General features: G+C 37.4%; 1 protein-coding gene across 1 annotated transcript in view; it reads left to right on the top strand.

Moving 5' to 3' along the window:
- CNTN3 (contactin 3) overlaps positions 1-26,555 on the top strand; it is a 439,279-nt gene that overhangs the window by 237,104 nt on the left and 175,620 nt on the right. Inside the window, exon 5 of the mRNA XM_021007573.2 lies at positions 26,066-26,161. Coding sequence (XP_020863232.1) covers positions 26,066-26,161 — 96 coding nt within the window. The remainder of the gene's footprint in view (positions 1-26,065; positions 26,162-26,555) is intronic.

The following is a 26,555-nucleotide window of genomic DNA, read 5'->3' as shown; positions in this document are numbered from 1 at the left end:
AGTTCAATCTTCTCAGTCCGTTAGAAAGTAACTGAACTGAGAATAGATTGGCTTAGGTGATTCACTAAAGGCATTTTCTTAAATGCCTTAGTACCTTAAATGATGCTTAAGGTAGTTAAATTGAGAGTTCATCACCTTTCTGTTTCTATAACTGCCTCCTGTATATAATTTGTATTGTAAACTTAATGAATCTTTCTATCTGTAGGGATATAGATTTTTTTTTTTTTGCATTCAAGAAAACTGACAGGAGAATTGCTAATGATCAGTAGTGGAAGAGAGAGGAGGAAAGAGGCCAGAATCTCCCACATCTTTAGGAAATTGAAAAAGCCAGGGTCAGGTCTTCCATTGAAGTTTTCCGCAAGGATCCTAGATACTTAAAAATGAAAATAGACAGTGACAAGGCATCTATTGTGACAAGCCTCAGATATGAGGGGCTTGAGGATTTTTTTTTGTTGTTTGTTTGTTTTTGGTTTGTTTTTCTGAAAACAAGTACTGTGTAGCTATGAAAGTATTCAGCAATAGACCTTAAGGCTGACTCCAGTTTCCTTATTAATGAAATATGGAAAGTGACACCAGGAAGTTTGGATTCCCATAATTCTTACTGTAGCTTTTTAAAATTCACTGTTTGGGGGAAGGGGATGAAAGGATAATGAATGACAGGAATCATTTGTCAGTTCAGTTACTGAGCAGGAAACTTCTGAGAACCTTTCCAACCATAGTGAAAATAGATAATCCAGATTCATCATTTTTTACCACATAGTCTTGAATAAAAATAGAAACCTGGACAGCATCCAGTTTAAGAGGCATAATGAAACACAAAGGGGAGGAGGGGGTAGCAAGAGGTACAAATTATAAAAGGAAAAAGATAAAGTGTTGAAAAAGAATTATGAGTAAGAATATTATCAAAGACATCACATTTTGAGAAACTTTGCACCAAAAAAACCCCCAACAAAACAAAACATCCCACTCAACACGTCCATATTACTAATATTATTTCTATAAGTCATAAATACCTATATATCTCATTTTTATTTTAAGTCAATGATTGGTTGGTTTGTATCTTAGTAAACGTTCTTTTAAAAAATATGGCTTTTTTTTTTCTTTTTGAAGGAGGAAGTGAAAGAGCATTCTAGCGTTGGAAAATGGCTGACTGTGGCATTCCTCTGGTCTGTTAGACTAGAAGTTTTTATAGAAATGGATGTAAAGCTAACATGGTATCTCTTTTTCACAACTGACTTACCATGGTTGCTTCATTTTCCTTTAAGAAGATTTACCTTCAAGGGAGATGCATAGATGAAAAAGGAGGCAGCAGGACATTAAACTATCCTTTAAATTAAATGTGTAACCTTTCAAGTTTAAAAAACAATTATAGATTTAAGGGTGGTTCTTTTCTATGGGAAAATCTTTAATTTTATAACGAATATAAATGGTGAAATATAATTTTAAAGAAATAAACATACACTTTGTCAAAATGCAGATGTTACATAAATTGAGGTATAATGATAATTACCATTATTTTTGTTATATTTTATACCAATTCATAACAGCATTAGTTGGATGCCAAAGAACATGGTCTTAGGTGAAACAACTTTACAGGAGGCATTTAGTTCCGTGGGAGCAATCTTATCTCAATAAACTGAGAATTATAGATGTAGATGAATCCAGTGGGAAAAGCCCTGGCTCTGAAGTCAGAGATTTTGGATCAAATCTTGACTCACACTTGCTACCTTTAACAAGTCACTTAACCTTCTCTTGCCTCAGTTTCCTCCTTTGCCAAATGAAGGTGTTGAATTATATGAATTCCGAGGCCCCTTCTTAGAGAGTTTCCCAAATTTCTGACAGGTCATATGACTTGTCTATGATCACACAGCTAATGTGTCAGCTGATGATAATGATAAAGGCTGGCATTTATGTGTCACCTTAAAACATATGAAACACTTTCCATACATTATGTCATTTTTTCTGTGGGAAGCAGATTTGATGTCAGATCTTTGCTGGCACAGCCCAGCACTCTGTGCTTCCAGGGACCAATGTCTTAAATTGGGACTTGGGGAAGGGGTGACAAAGGGGGGAGGAGAGAGAGAAAATAGGTAGGTAGGTGATAGATGAATGGATAGATGAAAGATAGATGACAGATAGATAAGGAATTTATTAAGATGTGTTTCAGACACTGTGCTAACAAGATAATCAAACATGGTGATCCCTACCTCCAAAGAACATACATTCTAATACAGTAAAACAACAAAGAGAAAGTTGGGTGGGGGCAGCTCCTGAAGGGGGAGGCTGCTGACAAGTAGGTGAAGACCAGAGAGTGAGCAGAACCAGAAAGGAAGTGAGCAAAACATGGGACTCTCATAAAATGGTGGATATGGATGAAAGGGTTGACCAGTGAAGGGGTAGCCCAATGGTGGGTTGGTCTGAAAGATAAGGGATAGGACTGAATGCAGTCCAAACAAGGGCTCAGAACTGAAGGTGATTTAGCTTGGTTTTGGCTTGGTATTGGCTTGAATTAATCTCTTTGACCCAAGAGAGTCAAGCAGAGCCTTGACCAGAGCACTGGGCAGCCATATATGGGAAACAGATTATCTGAAAAAATAGAGTTGCTAGAGTAGCCCTAGATACCAGGAATGAGAGAGAGATCAGGGTGGAGGGAGTACTGAGCTAATACCTAGTGATTGGCACAAGCCACTGGGGTTTTGCAATGTTCAAGTGTGGGATTCGTTTTAGAATTTTACTAACAAAAGTTGATTGGGGCAGTGTTATATAGACTGGGTAAGCATGTCCACCAAAAAATAGGCCACCTTTTTAAAAATTTGGCACATTTTGTTAATCAAACCATGTTTATGTTTATTCATATTCTTTTTTTATGTAACTTTGCTACATGAACACTTTTCATAAGCTTTTTTCAGTCTTAATAATATGTTTATGTTCATTTTAAAAAGATATTACTTAAAACTAATTTTTTTCTATTCCATTTTAAAACCTGAAAAGTCTTATTGGTTATATCATTCTTCTGTTGCCCTATGTGATTTTTTTTTGTCATTTACATTGTATTTCTCTAGCATGAAATTGCCCTCTTGTTCCCTGCTTATTATAGTCCTCTAATGTAACTTATGAAGAAAAAAAAATGGTAAGGATTTACGCTTGTTGTCTTGGCTAGAAATACAGTAAAATGCATAAGCAGAGATATGCCAATGGCTGTTTCCAAGGCAACAGGGAAGATATCATAATATTTATATGTGTCTATTATGCCAGAGTTTATTTTGGGGAATGGTGTTAAAATGACAAAATAATAAAAGTATTCATTTTCCTAAATGCTGTTACTTTTTACACTCCCCCACCCCACCACACACGCAGACACCTGCTGTTGGTTTCATGTTTATGAAAATGTATCCCATAAGCACCAGAAAAACTACTAGCAACTCTTAACTGTGTCTAGAATTCACCATTGTTTTCCTTCATGAGCAAGTATCCTCCATAATAGCAAGACCTGGCTCAGTTTGCTTTTTGTAGCCCTCATGACTAGACGAGAGGTTGGCGCATAGTAGGTTTGGTGATTGGTTGACATATTTCTAAGTACTTACAAATGGCACCCTCACATCAGCCATTCTACGTTTGTATTCTTTCCACATGGACAATTGACTTAATGCAAAGATTAAGGAAAAAAATTACTTAAATGTTGCATGAATTTTGGGCTTTTTAGTTTACGTCCATGATTTCATCAATGTGGGGAGCTCCCATTGTGAAAGCAATCTCCACCTATGGAGGCTATTAGCAGCTTTGTAATGTGTAGTCTTCAAGAGTTTCATAGGACACAGATATTAAGGTGCTTATCTAGGTGACACACCTTGTATTTGTCATAGTCACAACTTGAACCCTGGTCCCCCTTACTCCAAAACTGCTTCTCTAGCCCTTATGCCATATTGTTCCGTCATTCTTGTATTTATATATACAAACCTATGAATCATAGTTTTTTGCTTGTTTTTTATTTTATAAGTTGTTTTTTTTTAATGTTCCAACATGAGATTTAAAGAATGGAAGAAAAGAGCCAGTCAATGGTAAATTGGAAAGCATGATTATTTGTAAGATAATAACCAAAAATAAAAACAAACAGGAGGCTGTCTGACTGTGCAGACTTGGAGGAACATATAGAGAGAGAAGATTAGTAAGATGAATTTTTGAGTGTTGATTATTTTCAGGTCATTGTCCAACTAAAGCTATGCTCTTTTGCCATGAGGTTACTCTACTGATAGATAAGAGGAATCCTATAATGTAGACCAGGGTTGGGGACTTATAACTTTTCTTAAATAACTTTTAGAAATAGAATACTTGTTAAGCCTCAGTTTCGTCTGTGAAATGGAGGTGAAAAAATTCCTATTGCCCTATCTCAAAGGAGTATTATGTAAATCTGAAAATTTCCAAATAAATGTGTTACCATTATCAACTTCAGGAATTCACCTTGCTGATCGACTTTGTCTATATCTGCAATACTGTGCACATTAGCTGGCTTCCTGTTGCTCTCTTTTTTGATACACTCTCCCACAAGCACAAACTATTTTATTAGCAGAAATTTCTGGCAAAAGAATTCTAGAAACACAGGCCAAATTTTGATGGTTAGTTTTAGTTAACTTTCAAAATGGAACCAGTGCCAATTTTATTTCAACTTTGTCAGACAAACTTTCTAACAATCAATGATGAGAAATAGATAGCCTGAAGGTTTTCTCAAGTAGAACCTGATGCGGCTCCCATTTTCTATTTGGATTAAATTTTTTTCGGTGTGGAATGGTCGTATAATTAGAGCAAAAATGTGTGAGGCAACCTGTTTCTAGGTGATTATGGCACTTGACGTATGCCAAGTCACAGTAGCTCTCACCACCTGTGAACTTCACTAATAGGCCAGATATGGCCACTGACTGAGTCATTGCGAAGCACAGTGTGCCTTTTTTAAATAAAAAAAAAAGAGGAAGAGCTAATTGGGGACTTTAACCTGTTTTCCTTTTAGTATTATGTGCATTGTGACTTTATGTTGATTTTTCTCCTTCTCACAACTACTGTGATGGAAATATGCATCTTAAAGGCAGTAGCCATAATGTTTAATGCTAGTTGCCTTCAGGGCCTTTAAGGTGGCAAGACATTTAATGTGGAATGATGATAATTGTCTAGGCAATTAGATTGGTATTCTTGACTGGCTGGATATAATAGTCAATTAGGGAATGAATTCCAAAATCATTTCATTTGATGCATAAAGTAAGTTATCAGAAGTCTGAGCATGTGTTGTCTTGTGATTTCTCTGATGGAAGATACATTATGAATAGACAGCTATTTAAAATTCAGCAAGTACCATTGAAGGCCTACTATGCCTTAATCTCTATGCTAGCGTCTCCTTGAAGTATAGTCTCCTTTTTTTCACGCATTTGTACTGAAATGCACTCCTTCAACTCTGCCTTTTAGAAACCTTGGTCTCCTTCAAGATTCAATTCAGGGACTCCTTATGCAGGATATTTTGCCCAGGCGCTCCACCTGATAGTACCCTCTCCTCTAAAGTTACCTTCTATCAAAGACATCACCCATAGTGAATCAGTTTGTCTAAGCTGGTAGCAAACAGTATTCAGAGAAATTATAGAGATTCACCAGAAAATTCACAACGAATGGGCTCTACCACTGGGACTAAAATAACTCAACAAAGAGAGTCCCAGATTTCATCCGAGGGGATATTCCTTGAAGTCTGTGATGTGCTACGATGGGAATAGGGACATAATCAAGGCACTTCTACATGTTGGCTTCTTCCTGGAGTCTTTCATTTCCAGGACAAGGATCTCTCCCTTGCGAAGCTCTTCCATTCTTCTCTCCTCGCATAGTCACAGAACACTCAGCAATGATAGTTCCAATGAAAAGAGGCTTTTGCAAATGTAGTTGAGCCCAGCATTAAATTCATGCATGTTGTCTCCCACGTTTGAATGTTAACTCCTTGAGGGAAGGGACTAATTTTACTTTTTCTTTGCATATCTAACAGTTATCACAGTGGTTGGATTGTAATGAGAGATTAGCACTAGAAAAACTGGAATTTAAGGATACCTTGATGGACCAAACGGTATCAGTTGATGTGCTGTATACACACATGTGTATATAAACACATATATATGTCAGTGTGCACATACATACACACATGCCCTATAAGGCAAACAAAATATAATTGGATGAAGAGCTTTTATTTCCAAGTACAATTATATTTCTTTTGCATCAGTTGATGTGACTGTTACTTCCAGTGCTGATAAATGCTTCTTGATTGATTGCGCATTCAACCATTGTCTTATAAGAACTTAAAAATTCTGATTAGGAGAGAAAACATACAGGCATAAAACATTGAATTTCATAGTTGGAGGGGACCTGAAGGGCTTCTAATGCAACCTGTACTTGGTCAAAACCCTTCCAAAAAATCCCTAAGAAGTGGTCATTCAACCTTTGTTTAAGAACTTGGAGGAGGAACCTAGTGCAATTATAACTACTGCATGCACTATACACTACTCAATTCAAGATAGAAGATATGATGCAATAAACATTTATTAAGTTCCTACTATGTGCCAGGTATTGTGGTGTGATCTGGGGATATAAATAAGGAAAAGAAAGACAATCCTTCCCTTCAAGGAGCTTACAGTCTAATGGAGAAAGAGAATGTACAAAAGGGAGCTAAAAAGTGTATGTATTTGTAGGTGTATGTCAGGGGGTCGTGATGATGATGGTAGGGTCAAAACCAAGCAGAACAGCTGGAGGCGGGTGGAGAGATGGCTAGAATTTTGAGCCTTCTATAAATGGTCTGTGTGGGTGGAGTTTTTTGCTTGTTTCTCCATCTCTCCAGTAAGAGGGGTAGAAGCAACTGAGGGGGCTGATGAAGTATGACTAAGAAGTAGGATGTCATCTCCATGACGATGAGTTGCCTGGCGAGGAGGTCATGCTGGGTGGGGGCATGATGGTTATGGCGGTAGAGTCAAAAGCATGCAGAGCAACTGCTGGCAGATTAAATCTACAAGGTGCTGAGAGAATATTGAAAGCTTTTTGTAGATGGTGGACCTTGAGCTGGACCATGAAGGATCGGTAGGATTTGGATGAATGAGGAGAAGAGATGAGGCCATGGCAGGAAGGAAAATAACAAGTATCCCCCATTTCTTTTCCTATATTCTCTTATCTTAAGATATGAAAACAGACCTACCGATGCTAAAGTGGTTTTATGCGTTGGTTAATTTCGCTGAAATAGTTCCTTCTGTTTCTTTTTTTTTGTTCTTTTGTTGTAATGAACAGCTCCGTGGAGAAATGCATTGGCAGGTGAATGTGATGGAAAAGCAAAAGAATCTATTAAAATGTAAAAATTTAAAAATATTTGTTCCCCAAAAGGATTAGAATAAACAATTGATCATGTTAATCTCTCATGTTTAAATGGCTTTTGTTTGTTTGTTTGTTTTGTTTTTTGTTAAAAGCCCAGGGAAATGAAAGGGACTTTTAAAAGAAAATATGATACTTCAGTGCAGCTTTTTGTTCAACATTAATAATCAATTGAACAATGTCAATTTTAGTGATCATTTTCTTTAAAAATACGTAAACATATGCCTCCAAGTCAAGGGAATTTGTATGTTATCATTCACTTACTACTTCTGCTTGCTTCTTGTCCTCACATAGTTCACCATCTGAAATATAGGAATCTCTTGTTGTTTAATGGTCTTAGGAAGCCCATTCTCATTTATTTTATAAATGACACTGTTTCTTTGTAAGGACAATGCTGTCTTTTTATATATAGAAGCTATAAGCCTGGTAAATCAAAGTCAAAATGACTTTTTAAAAAGATTTTTTAACAGAGATTTTTTTTAAGCTGTCTTAAAAGATTGGCATTTCCCAGGCATCTTATATTCAAAGGAAGAGATAAAGAAACCATTCCTGATGCTTTTTGCACGAATGAAAATGTAGTATTGATGCCAAAGTTGAAGAGCCATTTCTATTACCATGAAAGAGGAAGAGGAAAATAGTAGGCATTTTATTCTTTACTTTTTACATTAATTATTCATACCTTTAAACTTCAGAATTACAAATAAGAAAAAGTATTTTTAATAATCATGTGGTTATTTTGATTTTTTTAATAACTAAAAATCATACAGAATAATGTTAAAATCTACCAAAAAGACTTTTTCCCCCTTTTTTAAACAGAGCAGATGAAGTAAAGAACTAGATTCTTTTTTTAATGTATTGATTTTTTTGTTTTTGCATAACCTTCATTTCTAAATATATTCTCTCCTGGTTTAGGCAGGAAGCCATCTTTTGTGATAAAGACTGAAAAAAAGAGAGATAGAGAGAGAGAGAGAGAGATGGGGGAAATAAGTTTAGCAAAAGTCACCAACACAACAACCATGTCTGACATCGTATGCAGTGTTCACAATAATCATCCACCTCTGGGGAAAAAATAAAGTCTATTGTCTTTTCTTGTCCTCAGGTATAAGCTTGAATATGATAATTACTTAGTTTAATTTTCTTTTGTTCTTTCCCTTCATACTATGTTAATTATCATGTATATTATTTTCTTAATTTGTTTTTGTTTACTTCACCTTGTTCATATGTCTTCCCATGCTTCTCTGTCACATCTGTCCCATTGTGTTCATGTAGCATACCTTATTTAGCCATTCCTCAGTCAATGGGGATCTTTTTTGTTTCCAGTGAAGAAGTTGGTTCTTAATAGTAAATTCTACAGTGTCCTTTTAACCAGGAAGTATTTCTATTTTATCTACATCAGAAATGATTGGAGAATAACAAATCACAGACTAGATGCTAACACTGTTAGATATTGAGTACAGATATAGTGAAAAATGATGGGTTCAGTTGTTTCAGTTATGTCCTACTCCTTGTGAACTCATTGGGGTTTTCTTGGTTTGCCATATCCTTCTCCAGTTCATTTTACAGATGAGGAAACTGAGGCAAATAGATTTAAGTCAGTTACCCAGGGTCACACAGCTATTAAGTGTCTGAGGCCATATTTGAACTCAGGAAGATGTGTCTTCCTGATTCCAGGCGGGGAGCTCTATTACATTGCTCCACCTAGCTGCCCAAAATATAAAAGGATAAGAAAATGGCCTGCCCTCAAGAAATAGTCTTCTTCTTCAGGAGACCAAATGGAAATGTGTGTGTGTGTGTGTGTGTGTGTGTGTGTGTATGTATGTGTGTGTGTGTATACCCATCCACATACATATACACATGTACATGTACATATACACGTGCCACAAAAGTTTCATTCTATTATCTCATGTAGACATGGAGGTGACCCTGACTAAACCATACTGTATCTCAGGCTCTTGCACATCTTGTTAAGGTGTCAAGTGACAGAATGCCTGCTGTAAGAGAAGTGACCCAGGTGATATGGAACTCAGAGTCAATAGGCTGACTAGGAGGTGATGAATTCTTTGGGAATGGTGATCAGCAAAATAGGAGAAAAAATGATGCAGTCCTGTGAAGACCCCAAGAGGACAGAGAAGTCTAATAATCATACAAGTCTTTTTTAAAATTCAGCTGTTGACAGAAGTTGATTAGATGGCCTTTGATGTCACTTTCAACCATGTTCTGTGTTTCTTTTAAATTCAAGATCTTTGTCACATGATCAATGAGTTGTTCATTATTTTAAGAATTGAATTACATCCTTATGGGTTTTTTATGATCTAAATGATACTCGAAGACAAAGAAATTGTAACAAAATGACAGAAGAAAGGCTCAAAAGTTCTTGGAGAAGCAAGTTGTCAGAGGACAACAAAGGAGTTATCAGAGGTGATTTCTTAATAATAATTGCTAGCATATATATAGTACTTTAAGATTTGCAGAACTTGAGTCTATACAAATATTATCCTGTTTGATTCTCACAACGACCCTGTGAAGTAGGTGCTACTAGTATCCCTATTGTATAGAGGAAGATGATGAGGCTGGGAGATGCTGAGTGGCTTGCCCAAAGCCTCACAGTCATGAAATAGCTGATTCATGTCAGATTTGAACTTGGGATTTCCTAATTCCAAGTCCAACACTCTGTTCACTGCCTCATTTCATCATGCACCTCAAAGCAGCAGGAAACATAATTTCATAGGATCCTTGATTATCTTATCTTACAAACCAGCACTTATTAAACACCTGCGGCATGCCAGGACCTATACTAGGCACTAGGCAAATAGTTACAAAGAATAGAAGAGTCCCTGTTCTTTAGTAGTTTACATTCATACAGTAGAGATAAGTGCGTATAAATGTACACAGTAAAAAATATTAGGGAGGGGGGACGGTAGCAGTTAGGGCTGAGGAGGGATCAGGACTGACTATCTAAAGAAAGCAGTGCTTAGTCTAAGAGGTGAAGAGGAAGCACCTACCAGGCCTGGGGGCCAGCCAGTGGGAAGACATGGAAATGGGAAATGGGGTGTGGGTGTGAGGGACAAAGAGGCCACTTTGGCTCCATCAGGTGCGGAAGCAGTGGCCAAGGAGACTGGAAAAACAGGTTGAAGCCAATTTTTCCCCCTTTTTTTATTAACCAGTTTTTTAAATTTTAAGCTTAAATACAAAAATTAGAAAAGGAAAAAAAAACATCGCCACATACACGGCAGAACATGAGAGGGCTCAATATAAAACAATACATTTCCATTTCAAGAAATCATAGCTGTTCTTTGCTTCCTTGTAGGTTTTCTCTTGTTCTCTTCTGTGCACTTTTTAATTCATTTTCTTCCCTTCCTCCCCCTATTTTTGCCCAAAGAAGGCTTTAATTAAAAGCAGATATATATTTATACATATACATAGATATCTATAAACATACACATATACACCTATATATACACAATGTGTGTATATATATGTATAAGTGTATAAGTATATAGATAGGTATAAGTGTATATGTGTATGTTTATAGATATCTATGTATATGTATAAATATATATACACACACACACATATACACATACATATATAATATATATATATATATATATATGACCATACTGTGCTTATTTCCACTTGTCATCTGTTTCTCTGAAGGTGGATGGCATCTTCCTTCGTAAGACCAAGTCTTTTCATATTTTTCTAAATTAATCAGCACATCATTTCCTATGCCCCAGCAAATGTTCCAACCCAATCACATCCTATCTGAGAGATTGTCTGCGAAAGTTTTTTCCCCCAATTTTCTGCATTCCTTCTATTCTTGGCTGCATGGGTTTTATTTATGTAAGAAAATTTTAATTTCAAATAATCAAAATTATCCATCTTATACTTCAAGAATGCTCTTAACTTATAGTTTAAGCAATGATACTGCTGAATCTGCTTCCTTTACATCTTTTTTCCTGATTTCTTTGAAGTTTCTGACCTTTTCTTCTTCCAAATGAACTTTGTTATTACTTTTTTATGAACTTGATAAGATTTTTTTTAGTAATTTTATTGGGATGGCATTAAATAAATAGATTACTTAGTTAAAATTGTTGTTTTCTTATTATAGTGGCTTTACTTACCTATGAACAATAAATATTATTTTAATTACTTAGATCTGACTTTATTGGCATAAAAAGTGTTTTATGTTTATGTTCATATAGTTCCTGTGTCTGTTTTGGCAGGTATTTTATACTATCTAGTTATTTTAAATGATCTAAAACAATTTTGAATAATATTTCTGACAGTGTATTTTTCCTATTTTTCTCTTTTGATTGAATCTGTTTTAGCTTTAACTTTGTCTGAGATCATGATTACTACCCCTGCTAATTTTTTTACAAAACAAATTCTAATCCTGCCCTGTATTTTATCTTTATGTGTGTCACGTTTTTATTGGTTCCTGAAAGCAACATATTGCTGAATTCACATTTTTAATCTGCTACCCATTTCCATATTATAAGCAAATTAATCCCATCGACATTCTAAACTATACTTGTGTAAGTTCATATTCAGAGGTATTTTACTTCTTCCTGTTTTTCCTCACTAGCATTCTCACCCTATTTACCCTATTTCTCCTTTCTCCTCTACTTTACTTCTATTTCCTACCTTGCCCTTCTATTCCTTAACCTACCCTCCCTGCTAAAAATCTCTTCCCCCACCGGATTGCCTTGTCCTATTATTTCTTTATGAATTTAGAAGACTTCTATACCCTTCTAGATACACACACACACACACACACACACACACACACACACACACATATGTTTTTCCCTCTTTAACCTATTCCTGATGGGAGTAAGTTTCCAGTACTACCTGCCCTGCCCCCTACTAGCTTCTTCTATATCAATTTTTTTTCCTTTTATGCCTCATTTGTATGAGATGCTTACCCTTTTTTATCTCTTCCTACAGAGTTTTTTTTTTCAGAGTCACCCCATCATACTCTTTTTTATGTCTCCTTACACAGTTTTATTTTTTTTTCAGAATCACCCCATCATACTCAGGTCAGCTGAGGGCCTTCTTTCAAACTACTCAAATAAGGATGACAGTCATAAAAATACTGCTAATATTTTCACGTATAAGAAGAAATAATTTGACCTTATTGAGACCCTTGGTCATTAATGGTCTTTAATGTTTATCTTATATTTCTCTGGGATGTTATATGTCAAAATTTTCCTTAAGTTCTGCTGTTTTTGCACAAATATCTGAACGTCTTTCAGATTGTTAAATGTCCTTTTTTTTTTTTCCTTTCAGGATTATACTTAACTTTGCTGGATAAGTTACCCTTGGTTGTAACTCCAGCATTTTTGCTCTATGCAATATACTATTCCAGGACCTATAGTCCTTCAACATAGTAGATATTAGGTCTTAGGTAATCCTTATTGTAGCTTCATGACATTTAAATTGTTTTATTTCTTGTTGCTTCCAGTATTTTCTCCTTAACTTGGGAGCTTTGAAACTTGACTATGATATTCTCGTGAGTTTTCCTTCTGAGATCTCTTTCAGCTTGTGATTGGTGGATTTTTTTCCTCATTTTTTCTTTGCCTTCTTGTTCCAGAACTTCAGGGCAATTTTTCTTAATAATTTCTTTTAATATTGTATCAAGATTCTTTTTTTTTGTCATAACTTTCAGGTAGTCTGACTATTCTTATATTATTTCTCTTTGATCTGTTCTCCAGATCTGTTGTTTTTCTGATGAGATGTTTCACATTCTCTTCTGGTTTTTTTCACTCTTTTGATTTTATTTTATAATTTCTTCATGTCTTAGAACATCATTATTTTCCCTTTGCCCAATTCTATTTTTCAAGAAATTATTTTCTTCCTAAAGTTTTTGATTCTCTATTTCGTTGCATGACTTTCTTTTAATAATTTTCTTAATTTGCTTGGATTGTTCTTTTTTTTTCCTTCTAATTTTTCCTCAGTCTCTCTTATTTGATTTTAAAAGTCCTTTTTAAATTCTTCCAAGTACTCTTTTTGTGCTTAGGACCATTTGAAATTTCTTATTGAAAAAGGAGTGACTTTTTTAGCTCCATTGTCTTCCTCTGAATGTGAATGCAAATCTTCTCTATCACTATAATAGCTATCTAGGCTTGGGTTCTTTCTCCTTTGCTTACTCATTTTTATTTTATTTTTTTGTTTTATTTTGTTTTTAGCAGCTGTTAGTGTAATCAAGTTCTAGTACCGAGGTAGAGGGAATGATGCCCCAAGCCTCAGGTCTTTCTTACTGCTGAAGTCAGTCCTGGGGTTCAACCTTGGGCTGTCCTGTTCACACATAAGCTGTGGCTAGGGCCACCAGCCACACTGTCCCACAGATGATCTTGTTCCCTCTGGTCCCTCTGGTAGCTGAAAACTCCAGCTGTCCTCTCTGCCCTGGAACTAAAACCAGGGACTGTGCTGTCCTGCAAATGCCCACAGCCAGCAGAGTTCCTGCCCCTCTGCTACTGCACTCACCAGGTGGAGGCAAGCTCTTTCTCCATCACAGCGGCAGCCCAGCCTGGGACAAGTCTGATCTACACAGTTGTGTTTGGTGTCCCTCAACAGTGGAAGTCCTTCAGTCTTCTCCTACTCAGCAGTCAGATCCCCCAGACGCACGCTAACTGCAAGATGAAAGTTTCTAAGGCTGAGCCTGTTTCCCAACCCCAGCAGGAGCCAGGATTTGTTCTTTGTTGATTCCACAGGGGTCTTCTCAAGTTGTCTTAGGAGAACAACTGCTTTACCCTGACTTTTGTTTATTTCCGTTGTTCCATGTTCTCTCTGAGGCTGTGTTCTGTCTTTTTGTGGAGGATATTTGGAGAGCCAAAAATTTTCTGACCTACTCTGCTATCTTCCCAAAATCCTCTGAAGCCATATTGTGAAAGGCTATAAAAGCTGAATAGAGGAGGGTCTATTTTGATCCTACAGGAAACAGAAAGCCAATGCTATTTATTTAGTAGATGAATGACATGGTTGACCATAAGAAAAATCACTGGGCAGCAGCATGCTGAATGGAGTAGAGGACAAACATGGCTGGCAGGCTGGCCATTGAAAGAGGCCTTTGTTTAAAGAAGCAAAAAGATGAACATGAAGAGAATTGCGTCGTATAGGGCTACACTTATGGCAGAGAATGGAGAAGTAGGGAACTTCTTTGAAGAACTTGACAAGATCCTACAAAAACTAGGTGGCGTATACTTTGATAAGGTCTGTGTCTTCACTGTGGAAGTGAACATGGAGTTATTGTTTTGTTGTTCCGTCACTCCAGTCATTTCCCACTTTCTGTGACCCAGTTTGGGGTTTTCTGTTGCAAAGATACTGGAGTGGTTTGCCGTTTTCTTCTCTAGCTTGTTTTACAGGTGAAGAAACTGAGGCAAACAGGGTTATATGACTTGCCCAGGGTCACAAAGCTAGTAAATGTCTGAGGCTAGATTTGAACACAGGAAGAGGAATCTTAATGACTCCAGGCCTGGTACTCTATCCCCATGCGCCACCTAAACATGAAGAAGGAGAGCAAAAAATAGTAAAATGTGATTCCACCTTACAAAACCAAAGAGAGTCACGATCTTGTTCATGCATTTTTTTTTTAGCACTACAGATCTCAACCCATCTCTACTTTCTTATCCCGTGTACTTGCTGTCTGTGGTACCTGATTTCTCTGCTAGAGCAATTACTCACTGCATGGAGCCGTTATTCTAGGTTATTGAATATTTTGGCACAGTGCAATACCTGAGCCACCCATCTGTGATTCCTATTGGTAAAAATGTCAGTTATATCAGCATCACAATGTTCAGTTTGGGAATCAGATGCCAGAATTCTGCACTTCAAATATTTATTGAAAATTCAAGTACACACACACACACACCCACACACACATCTGTGAGGATATGAACCAGAGTCCTCTCTTGGTTCCATGCCTTGCTGAAGAATATTATATGTGTCCTGAGATTCTAAAAGAAGAGTGGTCATTGCCCAGATTCCTTCCCAGGAAGCTTCCTGGCTGACACAGAATTGCATCCTTGTATCCCTAGCACCTAGCAAAGTGCCCCCTAGTGTGGACATCCTCAATTAGCTTTCTTCTCTTTTCCATCTGTATGTTGGTAGAAAAGACATCTCCTCGATGGAAAAAGGCGTAAGATGTCTTTTCTTTTCCATCTATATCAGCAGCTTCATGGATGACTTCCAAATCTGTCTACTGTATACACCCCTTATCTCACTTTAGAAATGGAGTCCTCACTACCTGATGACATCTCCATCTAGATGACCCTACAATAAAAATAATAAGGGAGGAGGAGAGAGGGCAAACATTTATTAAGCACTTACTGTGTGCCAGGTACTTTTTTTTTTTTGGTGAGGCAGTCAGAGTTAAGTGACTTGCCCAGGGTCATACACACAGCTAGTAAGTGTCAGTTGTCTGAGGCCGTATTTGAACTCAGGTCCTCATGACTCCAAGGCTAGTGCTTTATCCACTGTGCCACCTAGCTGCCCTCAGATACTGTTTTAAGTACTTTATGAATATGATTTCACTTCATCCCTGCAACAAACAAGTGAGGTATAGATGCTGTTATTATCCCCACTTTACAGTTGAGAAAACTGGGGAAGACAGGGGTTAAAGGACTTGGCCAGGGTTACAGAGCTAGTAAGTATCTGAGATTGAATTTGTACTCAGTTATTTCTGACTCTGGGCCCAAGGCCATAAGCATCTCAAACACAACCTGTCCAAAAGAGAAAGATTTACATTATTTCCCATCCCAAATTAATCCCCTCTTCTTAACGTACTTATTTCTTTTGAAGACAATATCATCCATCTGTTTACCCCCTTTCATAGCTTTGCATTCTTTCTTGATACCTCATTCTTTCATTCTGCATCTAAGCTTGTGGTCAAATTAGTGGACAGACCTCAATAATTCTGTTTTCATCAGCATCTTCTCACATTCCTCCATTCTGTCCTCCCTCTATCTCTCCTCCATTCTCTCTTTTTCTCCTTCTCTCCTTTTCTCCTTCTGTCTTTCTCTCTGTCACTGCCTCTTTGTCTCTGTCTCTCTTTCCTTCTGTCTCTGTGTCTCTATCACTGTCTGTCTCTTCCTGTGACTGTCTCTGTCCCTGTCTTTCTGTCTCTCCCTCCATCCCTCCCTCCCTGTCTTTGTCTCTCTCTTCCTCTTCCCACCTCCCTCATGATACATAGAATGATTTATACTGATGCCCTTTGTAAATAATGAATTCAATTCACCAGGTTTATTAAGCATCTACCACGTGCAGGACATTTGGGATCTAAAGATAGCTGTGTCATAAACCCTGCTTTCATAAAACTTCCAGTCTAATGGTGAGAAAAGACCTACACACAATAAGCAATGTTGCTTCCAAGGAAATATGATGAATATCTTTTCTCTTCTCAGTATAAGGGAGGGCAGAGAGTCCCTGTGGATGCTGAATGCTGCTTGCATTTACAGATAAGTTCTTTGTATCAGAGGCTTTTCCCCCCTATTCTTTTTAACAAAAGAGGGCTCTGTGGGCATGATAGCATCTTATAGGGGGGTGTCTGTGGCTTTAAAGAAAAAAAGACATCAATAAGAAATTATCTTTAAAATGCAGCTCCAGAAACCAAAGGACTCTCTAGTGGGTTTGCAGGGATCTCCCCTCCCCCACTACAGAGTGTGACCCTTGTGATTAGACTAGAACAGATCTAATAATCTCATCTAGTGGAGGGAGGGAATCCAGAAAGTCCCTATAACTCCCCCTGAACACCCTGGCAGTAATACGGACCGCAACAAGAAGTACCTACTGTTTGCCAGGCGCTTTGCAGATATTATTCCATTTGGTCCTCACACCAATTCTGGGAGGTGGGTCCTAGTATTAACCTCGTTGTACAGATGAGGAAACAGATTAGGTGACTTTTCCAGGATCACTCAGCTAGTAAGTGTCTCAGACTGGATTAGACCTCAGGTCTTGGTGACTTTTAGTTTCTATCCACTACAGTACCTAGATGCCTAGAAAAGAAAAGACACATTACCTCTGAGACTTGGAAGAATATGCGATAAATTCAGATGAAAAGTTCTGACAAAGTACTATGATAAATTTAAAGAGACAGAGAGTTCTTTCAGGGGAATGAGGGAGGATGTCATCTGAATTGTATCTGGAAGAAAGGGGGGCATGGCACTTTAGCAGAGGAAGCAGGTGAGCAAAGGGACGGAGACCGGTGACACCAGAAGAGGGAACAAGAAGAAAAAAAGTTACATAATAAATTTATTTTGTATTTAAAAGGAACAGCAAGTTATACATAATGGATTTGCCGTTTCATGTACAATCATCTTTTTTTCTGTTCTACTATGTTATAGAAGTGCTTATTTTATTTCTTAAGTTCAGAATAAAATAAATAAGCTTTTTTTTTTAAAAGAGGGCACAGAAATTAGGCTGCAAGATGGCACAGTGGGTGGAATGCTAGACTTGGAGTGAGGAAGGCACAAGTTCAAATCCAACCTCAGACACTAGCTCTGTGACTTAGAGCAAATCACTAAGCATCTCAGAGCCTCAGTTTGCTCATCTGTTAAATGAAGCTAACAATAACCCCTGCCTAACAGGATATCTCTGAGAACTAAATGAGATGAACATACGTAAGATACTTTGTACACCTTGCAGAATTATATAAATGCAAGCTAGTAGTAGTAGTAGTAGCTTTGCCATTTTTTCATGGGAACAGAGCATATATGGAGAACAGTATAAGATAAAGCTGGAGGGACAAGAATCTGCTTTCTTATATGCAGATCCTAGGATATTATTGCATACAAATAGAAGGAAGCTAATATCTTGTGAAAGTGCTTACTCTACAAACCAAAAAGGTGAAAGAATATTTGGAACTGAGAAGAAATGATCAGTAAGGGAGACTGCTTCAAGTTCTTTGGTTGTCTAGGTACTGGATTCTCAAATCTTTGCTAAATGTTGGTTGAACTCAATGACAAATTCCACCTAGGGCAGCTTTTCTTCGTCCTGACTCCCATATGGTTGATTTGCAATCTTCTCCCCTTCCCCCTTCCCAGTCTTGCTACCGCCCCCAACTGTGAAAGGAAATACATATGGCCTGACAGATCATCGGAAAACTTGATGTTGGAGATGCTCTCTTTTTTCTTAAAGATGTTACTCCCTCCTTCACAAACTTATTTATGAGTTTTGGAGAAAGTTAAGTCCCTACTCTCAGTGATTTTGCTTTATAATTTATAAGCCCAGGTAAAAACATTATCTTAATAATAACTACACCCATAATAATAATGCCTAACATTTATATGACACTTAATTGTGCATCAGGTACCGTGCTAAGATCTTTACAATTATTATATTATTTGATCCACGCAACAAGCCTGAGAGATAAGTCCTATTACAATGCTCATTTTTATAAATAAGGAATCTGAAGCAGATGGGTTAAATGACTTGCCCAGGCCCAGGCCACACTAATAAGTATCAGGGCTAGGATTTGAACTTGGGTCTTCCTGGCTGCAGGTCTGGAGTTCTCTCCTCTGCCCCCAAAAAGATCGAAGACCAGAAAATAATCAAAAGTGAATGTTGTAAATTATGAAGAAAAAGCATTGGCTCCAAAGAAGAAACATCTCATGAAATGAAGGCATCTCCCTTCATTCCTTTGCAGAAGTGGGAGGACCAAAGGTGTAGGAAATTGCATAATATTTTCAAAATTTATCAGTATCTTGACCAGGCCTCATTGATATTTTCCCTCTTCTATTTTTTCTTGAAAAATATTCTTTGTAACAGGGGATGGGCTTTGGGGGTAGGAATACTGGAAGAAATGTAGCTGATATGAAACTTACTAAAAAAGATCTCTGTTTCTTGTCATATCTGCTCCTTAGTTCTCAACTTCTGAAGTAATTAATGCATTGCTATTTGTATTAATAACATCCATGCCTACTATGATTTTTCTTCCTAGATGTAAACCAATAACCAGGGTGAGTTGACCATAGCTTTGGTTTTGGGTGCTGTCATTTAGAGGGCATTGACAACACTTGCAATCATTTAGCAGCTAGAAAAAACCCCCCTAAATTTAGCACCTCATTAGCAAGACTAATTGTTGACGCTAGGAAGTTAGTAGATGGCAGATGGTTCCTTCCCAAGACAGCCAAACCCCAAGTGAATCTCCTTTCTGCCCTGAGATGTATCTTCTCCAGCATTTGTCAGGAGGTGTCCTGGGAAATTTCCATCACCTTGCAGAACCTACACTCTAGGTGAGATTTTCTCCAACCCTTATTATCTTCCTCTTTAATGCACTTGTCTCAAGAACACATATTGCTTGTTATGACTGCCTGTATGGGCCTCTCCTACAGAATTACAATTCTTTCTTCCTTCCTTCCTTCCTTCCTTCCTTCCTTCCTTCCTTCCTTCCTTCCTTCCTTCCTTCCTTCCTTCCTTCCTTCCTTCCTCCTTCTGTCCTTCTGTCCTTCCGTCCTTCTTTCTGGCAGTTGTGGTTAAGTGACTTGCCCAGAGTCCCCCAGCTAGTGAGTATAATACTAGTGCCTTCCCTCTGAGATTACCTCCAGGATAGGCTGAATGGATTTTATTGATAGAGAGAGGTTTGCGTGTTGTCTTCCCCATTCAGTTGTAAGCTTCTTGAAGGCAGAGACCATTTTGACTTTCTTCTTACTATGTGACTGGCACATAATAAGTACTTAATAGATTCCTGTTGACTTATTGCTTTCACTTGACTTTCTCAGGAAATATTAGTGGTTCCCTACTGCCTCTAAGATAATATACAGACTCTTAAATTTAGCATTTTTAAGACCCTTCATAATCTGCAACCATCCTGTTTTCCCAGAATTACTTCACATCAATTCATTTATTCTTCTTTTCAGCCACACTAGCTTGTGTTTGCTGTTCTCTGGAAGTAGTATGCCTTCTCTGGTCTTTGTGTGTGCCCGGGATGTACTCTGCTTGCCTCTCTGGGTTAGGATCATCCTTTGTTTCCTTCCAAGTTCCTCTTAGGGGCCACCTCCTGTGGGAAGCTTTGTGTGATCTACTTAGGTCTTTATGCTTTCTTCCTGATCACATTGTTTTGTATTTACTTCTCTAAAAAATGTTGCCATTCTTCGGTAGAATTCAAATTCCCTGAGTTAAGGTCCTACTTTGCAGTTTGTCTTTCAGGCCCCAAGCACCAAGCCCAGTTTCTGATAGCTATATGCGGATAGTTCTGTAGCCTAGAATTTTTCTGAAATTCGCCTCTACCCAGTCCTTAGATTTTCACAAATACGTAACGGATGAATCATTTTAGAGGAATGTTTATTTGTATCCCATCCGCAATTTAGGATGTGTAAGTCATATGTGTAAGTATTAAGCTATTTAGTACTTGAGAGAGAGAGAGAGAGAGAGAGAGAGAGAGAGAGAGAGAGAGACAGAGACAGAGAGAGACAGAGAGAGACAGAGAGAGAGAGAGAGAGAGAGCACATCTGGATGCGGTGTCACACCTCAAGAAAGGCACAGCTGGTGGATCATTTGCACTTAGGAGTTGCAGTAAGCTAAGCTGATTGGATGACTGCATTAAATCTGTCACAGATGTAGTATCCCCAGGAGTGAGGGGCTACTGGGCTGCCTTGAACAGACTCAGGATTGAAATGAAATAGATCAAATCTCCTATGCCTATCAGTAGTCAGCCTGGGCCTGTGAGTGCCTGCAAAATAAGGAGACACAGTCTACTAGAAACCTTTGGTTTATAAGTAGAAATGTGTTGAGAATACTGAGTAGAGCCAAAGAGAAGAGAAGGAATCTCACTTATTAGATCAGGAGTTTCCCTTTGTGTTATTTTTCTTTGCTATTTTTTTATTTCCTATATTGTATGGATATGTCAAGCAAACCACAACAGATGCACAGATTTTAAAAGATTTTTTTTCCTATGGGTGCACTGATCCACTTGAAGCTACTTTTGCTATTAATGAGGTTTTAATGGAAGGTGATAGGATTTTGTGTATATATGCAAATGCAAACTATTGTGCTTGGGTAAAGGAATAACCCCTTTACCTTCCCCCCATCCCCATTAGGAGGAGACTTGCTTTGTGTTTCAAACCGACTTAGTTGTTTTATCCCTTTCTGTACACTCCAGCTAAAATCAATGATAAATATGTCCTGCAGTGTAAAATCACTTTGAAACAGCAGATTAAGCAGGAGAAAGTTGGTGAGGATAGAGAGTTGGTTGTTAGAAAATAGTCTTTTCAAATATTGCCCTGTCCCCCATAGAAGCTATTTATTGTGACAAATTTCTTTTTCACATTTAGCCAGCCAGAGACATTTGGGCAACCCGATCCTACTGTTTCCACTCAATTATAATCCTGAGACTTGAAGCTTTGATGGGACAGTAGTTTAGCTACAAATTGCAGATAATACAAAAATAGACATAGTAAAAGATATTTCAGTATGCTGATCTTCGGTTAAAATAAATTCATATGCACACTTATACATCTTTTTTTTGTTAATAGTTGTGAATCTTGCATAACCATTACAATTCTACATTTCTTACCTAGCCACTTTAATCTTATTTCTCAATAAAATTGTAGATGTGTGTATGTAGAGTGTATGTATAATTTTGCTTTTATTTTTACTTTTTATTTATTTTTTCCCCTTTGGATGCATTGCAGTGGAGTGAATCCATAAGGATCAAAGAGTTTTTTAGTATTCATAAGTTTTGAAATAGTGATTTTGTTTTGAATATTTTTCAAATATTATTCTGGACTGCCTAAGTATATCCTAAAAGATGGCCCTATTCCCTGTAGTTGCTCTAGAAACTATTTATGTCAATCCTGTTAAGTTGTGAAGAGACTGTTTCCTGGATTGATAATATAGCCTCTCTAATAAAGAGACAGAGCTGATTATATTTACTTTATCATTGACAACTCACAGATATTTAACTTTTATCATTTTTTAAACTTGGAAGTAAATTCTGTCTTTTATTTCCCCCATAGCCTTCAGGTGTAAATTATCATTACATCTTAGTATCAGACTTAGAGCTGGGAGGGACTTTAGAGTCAGGGGCAAATCTAGCCAATGTAAAAACAATTTTTAAAAAGATTAATGAAGATGGAAGTGATTGGTGATTATCAAAATAAATTAATAAAAATTGTTAAAAATTAGCAGAGGAACAATTGTGTTCAGATTCCATTGCTGATAAATACTAGCTGTGTGATCCTGAGTAACCTGTTTAACCTATCTGTACCTCAGTTTCCTCACTGTAAAATGAGGTGATTGGACTCTACTACCTCTGAGGTCAGTGATCATATGAAAGAATTATCCACATGACTCTCTCTCCCACAGAGTAATAGCCATAGAAATATTTTTACCATTGTATTTACCTATGAGATGGACAAAGTTCAAAGAATTCCTTAAATTCATGTGGCTTGGTTTTTCTTGTTGAACTGTTGGTGCTGGTTGAGAAGAAGACAACAAGAAAGTAATCAGAGAGAAAAAATAAAGTGGAACAAGCAGAGGATGAGGAAGGGATGTCTGCAGAACTCTAGTGTTGTCATTTAAGCTGAGATGAGAAAGATGATCAGGAGTGTAAAATGGTGGGAAGTGTTGGATTGGGTCAGAATAAGGCTACTAGTCTTGAAGGCAAATGCTATCATCCTCACGATTCCATGGAAATAACTCAGTGGGTAGGAAAAAGGTGGGGTATACATAAAATTGAGAAAGCTTCAAATGAAAGTGACCTGTAGGCATCATGTCACAGCTATGAGGTAATCTGTTTACAAAGATGGCAAAAGAGAGAAAAGTTAAATATTAGAGAGGCTGTTAAGAACACAGACACACTAATGCAATGTTGGTGAATCTATGAATTGGTCCAAAAATCCTGTGAAATTATTTGTAACTATAATAGATCCTGTGCACATTAAATTGATCATAAACCTTGACCCATCAATGTCACTACTAGGGTTAAGTCTCAAGAAGATCAAAGATACACAGAAAGGTCTCATATATATGAAAATATTTATGGAAGCATAGTTGTTTGTTTGTTTTCATAACATAAAAGTGGTTGTCCATCAGTTGGGGATGGTTGATTAAATTGTGACATATGCACATAATGCAATATTATTTTGCCATGAATAATGACACATGAAGAATTCAAGGAACCTAAAGAACACTTACTTATATGTGGGGGAGCTAGGTGGTTCAGTAGATAGAGCACCAACCCTGGAATCAGGAAGACCCGAGTTCAAATACAGCCTCAGACACTTATTAGCTATATGATTTAGTCCCAATTGCTCCTTCCCCCAATAAAGAAATAAAAATAAAAATGCTTATATGAACCCCTGTAGAACAAATAAGTAGAATCAAGAGAATAATTTACATAATGACCAAAATAATGTAAAGGAAAGCAACTTTGAACAAAGTAGTAAACCACTATGTGTTCAGAGCACCAAAGACTGATGCATACTTACCTTCTTTCAACAAAGATGGTGACCTATAGGTTCAGAATACAGCACACATTGGCGATCATACACAATGTGTTGCTTTATTTTGCTTAACTATACTTCTTTGTAACAAGGAAAGGGTTATAGTCGTGGGGGGAGTCATTGGGAAGTGAGAGTGATATTAAACAGAGCATCAATAAAATATTTTATTATTTTTTAACGGGCAGTGGAGAGTCATATGGTGAGTGTGAGTGGGCTGCAGCACGTTCAAAATAGCAATTGTGCAAGAGGACCGCTGCATAATGACTTAGAAAGCCACAGATTAGCATTATCTATATTGTATTGTGTTTTTATTTATTTTGTTGAGCATTGCCTAATTTCATTTTAGTCTAGTTCTGCTGTACTGAGGGTAGCTGAGAGTTGGACAACTCTGGGATAAAGGATATCATTAAACAACCGTGGCTGAAAAAGAAGAGGGATCGGTTGGGTAGCAAAAATGAGGGCCAAAGAGTGGATTTCCCATATGCTCTATTGGTATCCCTGCAATACCTATGTATCCACCAGCAGAATGTAAGCATCTTGAAGCTGATGACTGCTTTCATTTCCATTTTTGTATCCCTAGCATCTAGAGTACCTGGCACATACTTGTGGCTGTGGTTATGGTTGTGGTTTTATCCCTCATTCTCGAAGAGGACCATGACATCAGGGAGATGATGTCATGACTTGCAATTGACTTTGATTTGAGTGAGGGAGGGTTGTGTCTTCAGCCTCATTTTCTCCTCCAAAGCCATCTGGGTACATTGGTCAGATATCATCAGGAATTTGATTGGAGACGGCCCACAATGCAATGGGACCTTTTAAGCTAAGGTCTTTCCAAGTCACTCTCCACTCACTTTAAGTGAGGCAACACCCATTCTGTGAATAGGCCTCTTTAAGAAGTGAGTCCAGTAGGAACTTAATAAATGCTTGTTTAGATGGACTGAATTGAATTGAAATAGAAAGCTGAGTGGATTTCCTGTGGAGAAGTATCATAAAGGTGGCTCATATTCCTTGCCCCCCCTTTTTATATTATGATAACTTCCCAATGATTCCCCCCAATAGAACAAAGTATAGTTAAATTTAAAAAATCTCCACACTGGCCACGTCTAGCAACATACATCTTATTCTAAACTTATAGTTTACTACCTCTCTACTAAAAGAAGAGAAGCATGCTTTAGCTTTCAGTCTTTGAAGCCAAGATTGCAGCAAAATACAAGAGGAATCATACTCGTTGAATATCTGCTTTATTGAGGTTTTCTTTTTTTTAAACTGGAAAAACAAAAAGAGACTTTTAATTTAAATTAAATTTAAATTTAAATTTAAAATTTACTATTGTATGTCAAAATAACTTTAGTCTTTTCCTTTCATTTTTTAAACTTTAAAACAATAACCAGGAGAACGCCAGACATGGATTGGAAGCCTTCAAGAGTAATTCCAGAAATAATGTTATGTTTTTTTTCAACATCTTTCCATTTGTATCAGTGCCATAAACAAAGAGGCACACATGAATTATACCTACTGTGCTCCTATAAATTGAATTCTACTTGTCTAATTAATTTCTCATGCTGTGGTTCCATTTATTATCGCGAACAACCCTCAGTGACACTGAACAAATAGGTCTCATATTATACAAAAGAAAAATGAGTATTTTAAGCTCTTCTGAGCCCAACACAGCAACTGATTAGTGGTACATCTCAAGTTGTTTTTTTTTTATTTTTTCCCCAGACAATTCATTTACACTAAAATATTTTGAGGGGAAAAAGTTGCAGAATGTTGGTTGTCTTTGTAGGAGCAAAATGTAAAGTTCAGCAATTACCTAGTGGATCCAATCTGGATAATTAGGAACAAAAGACTTATTTTTGGTTCAAAGCAGTTTCCCCCCCTCTGAATTACATTATCTGATTAATTGGCTCACGTCTACACTTTTCTCTCGCCTCTACAGACTCAGTCAGCTTTTTATTTGTCATCATTTCAAAAATCACAAGACTAATGAGATATGTTTTTATCCAGAGTTACTAGTTTCTATGAAAAAAAAAGTCTGGCAATCTTAATGAAGGTCAAGAGAAATGTTACCCTTCTCCATCCCACCCAAAGCGAATGCTGTGCTATTTTGGATTCCAAAGGTTCCTGAAAATGGGAGGATGCTTTAATTATGCTCTGTTAAGACATATATTTGGCCTTGTGAACATCTAGTTTATTGTCTTTTTACCCCCTGAAACTTAGTTCTGTTCTGTTCTGTCTTTAAATAGATCTTGAAAACTTTAAAACTCAAATGAGAAGCACAGTATCAGTGCGAGAAGGACAGGGAGTCGTGCTGCTCTGTGGTCCTCCCCCTCATTCTGGAGGTAAGAAGTGAGTTGTTCATACCCTGCATGTGGATGGAGTCAGAGACAAGGCAAGGCCTGAGGCACATCTACACCATCACCTTCATAACAGAGTCAGAGTTGTGTGATTACCTGAGCCATCATTAAACCGTGTCAATGGGTAATGCTATGGAGGAATGGCTTCCAAAGATGGCCCATCCATGGGACGTTGTAATGGCATGCCTTCAGTCTAAAAGGGGGAGGTGTTGGTGAGAGGGTTAAAGTGAATTCTCCAGAGCCCCTACTTCTCAACAGAGCTTCATTCTTGTGCCTTCAGTGTTGTTTACTTCAAGGCTGTCTTTGGCCTCGCCTTCAAGGAGTCGTACATGAAAAGATAGGATGCTACCACCCATTGATTACCTTCTCAAGCCACACA

This window comes from Phascolarctos cinereus, unplaced genomic scaffold, assembly GCF_003287225.1.
Source record: "Phascolarctos cinereus isolate Bilbo 61053 unplaced genomic scaffold, phaCin_HiC Scaffold_4;HRSCAF=312, whole genome shotgun sequence".
Lineage (NCBI taxonomy): Eukaryota > Metazoa > Chordata > Mammalia > Diprotodontia > Phascolarctidae > Phascolarctos > Phascolarctos cinereus.
This window is presented reverse-complemented; position numbering and strand designations above follow the sequence as displayed.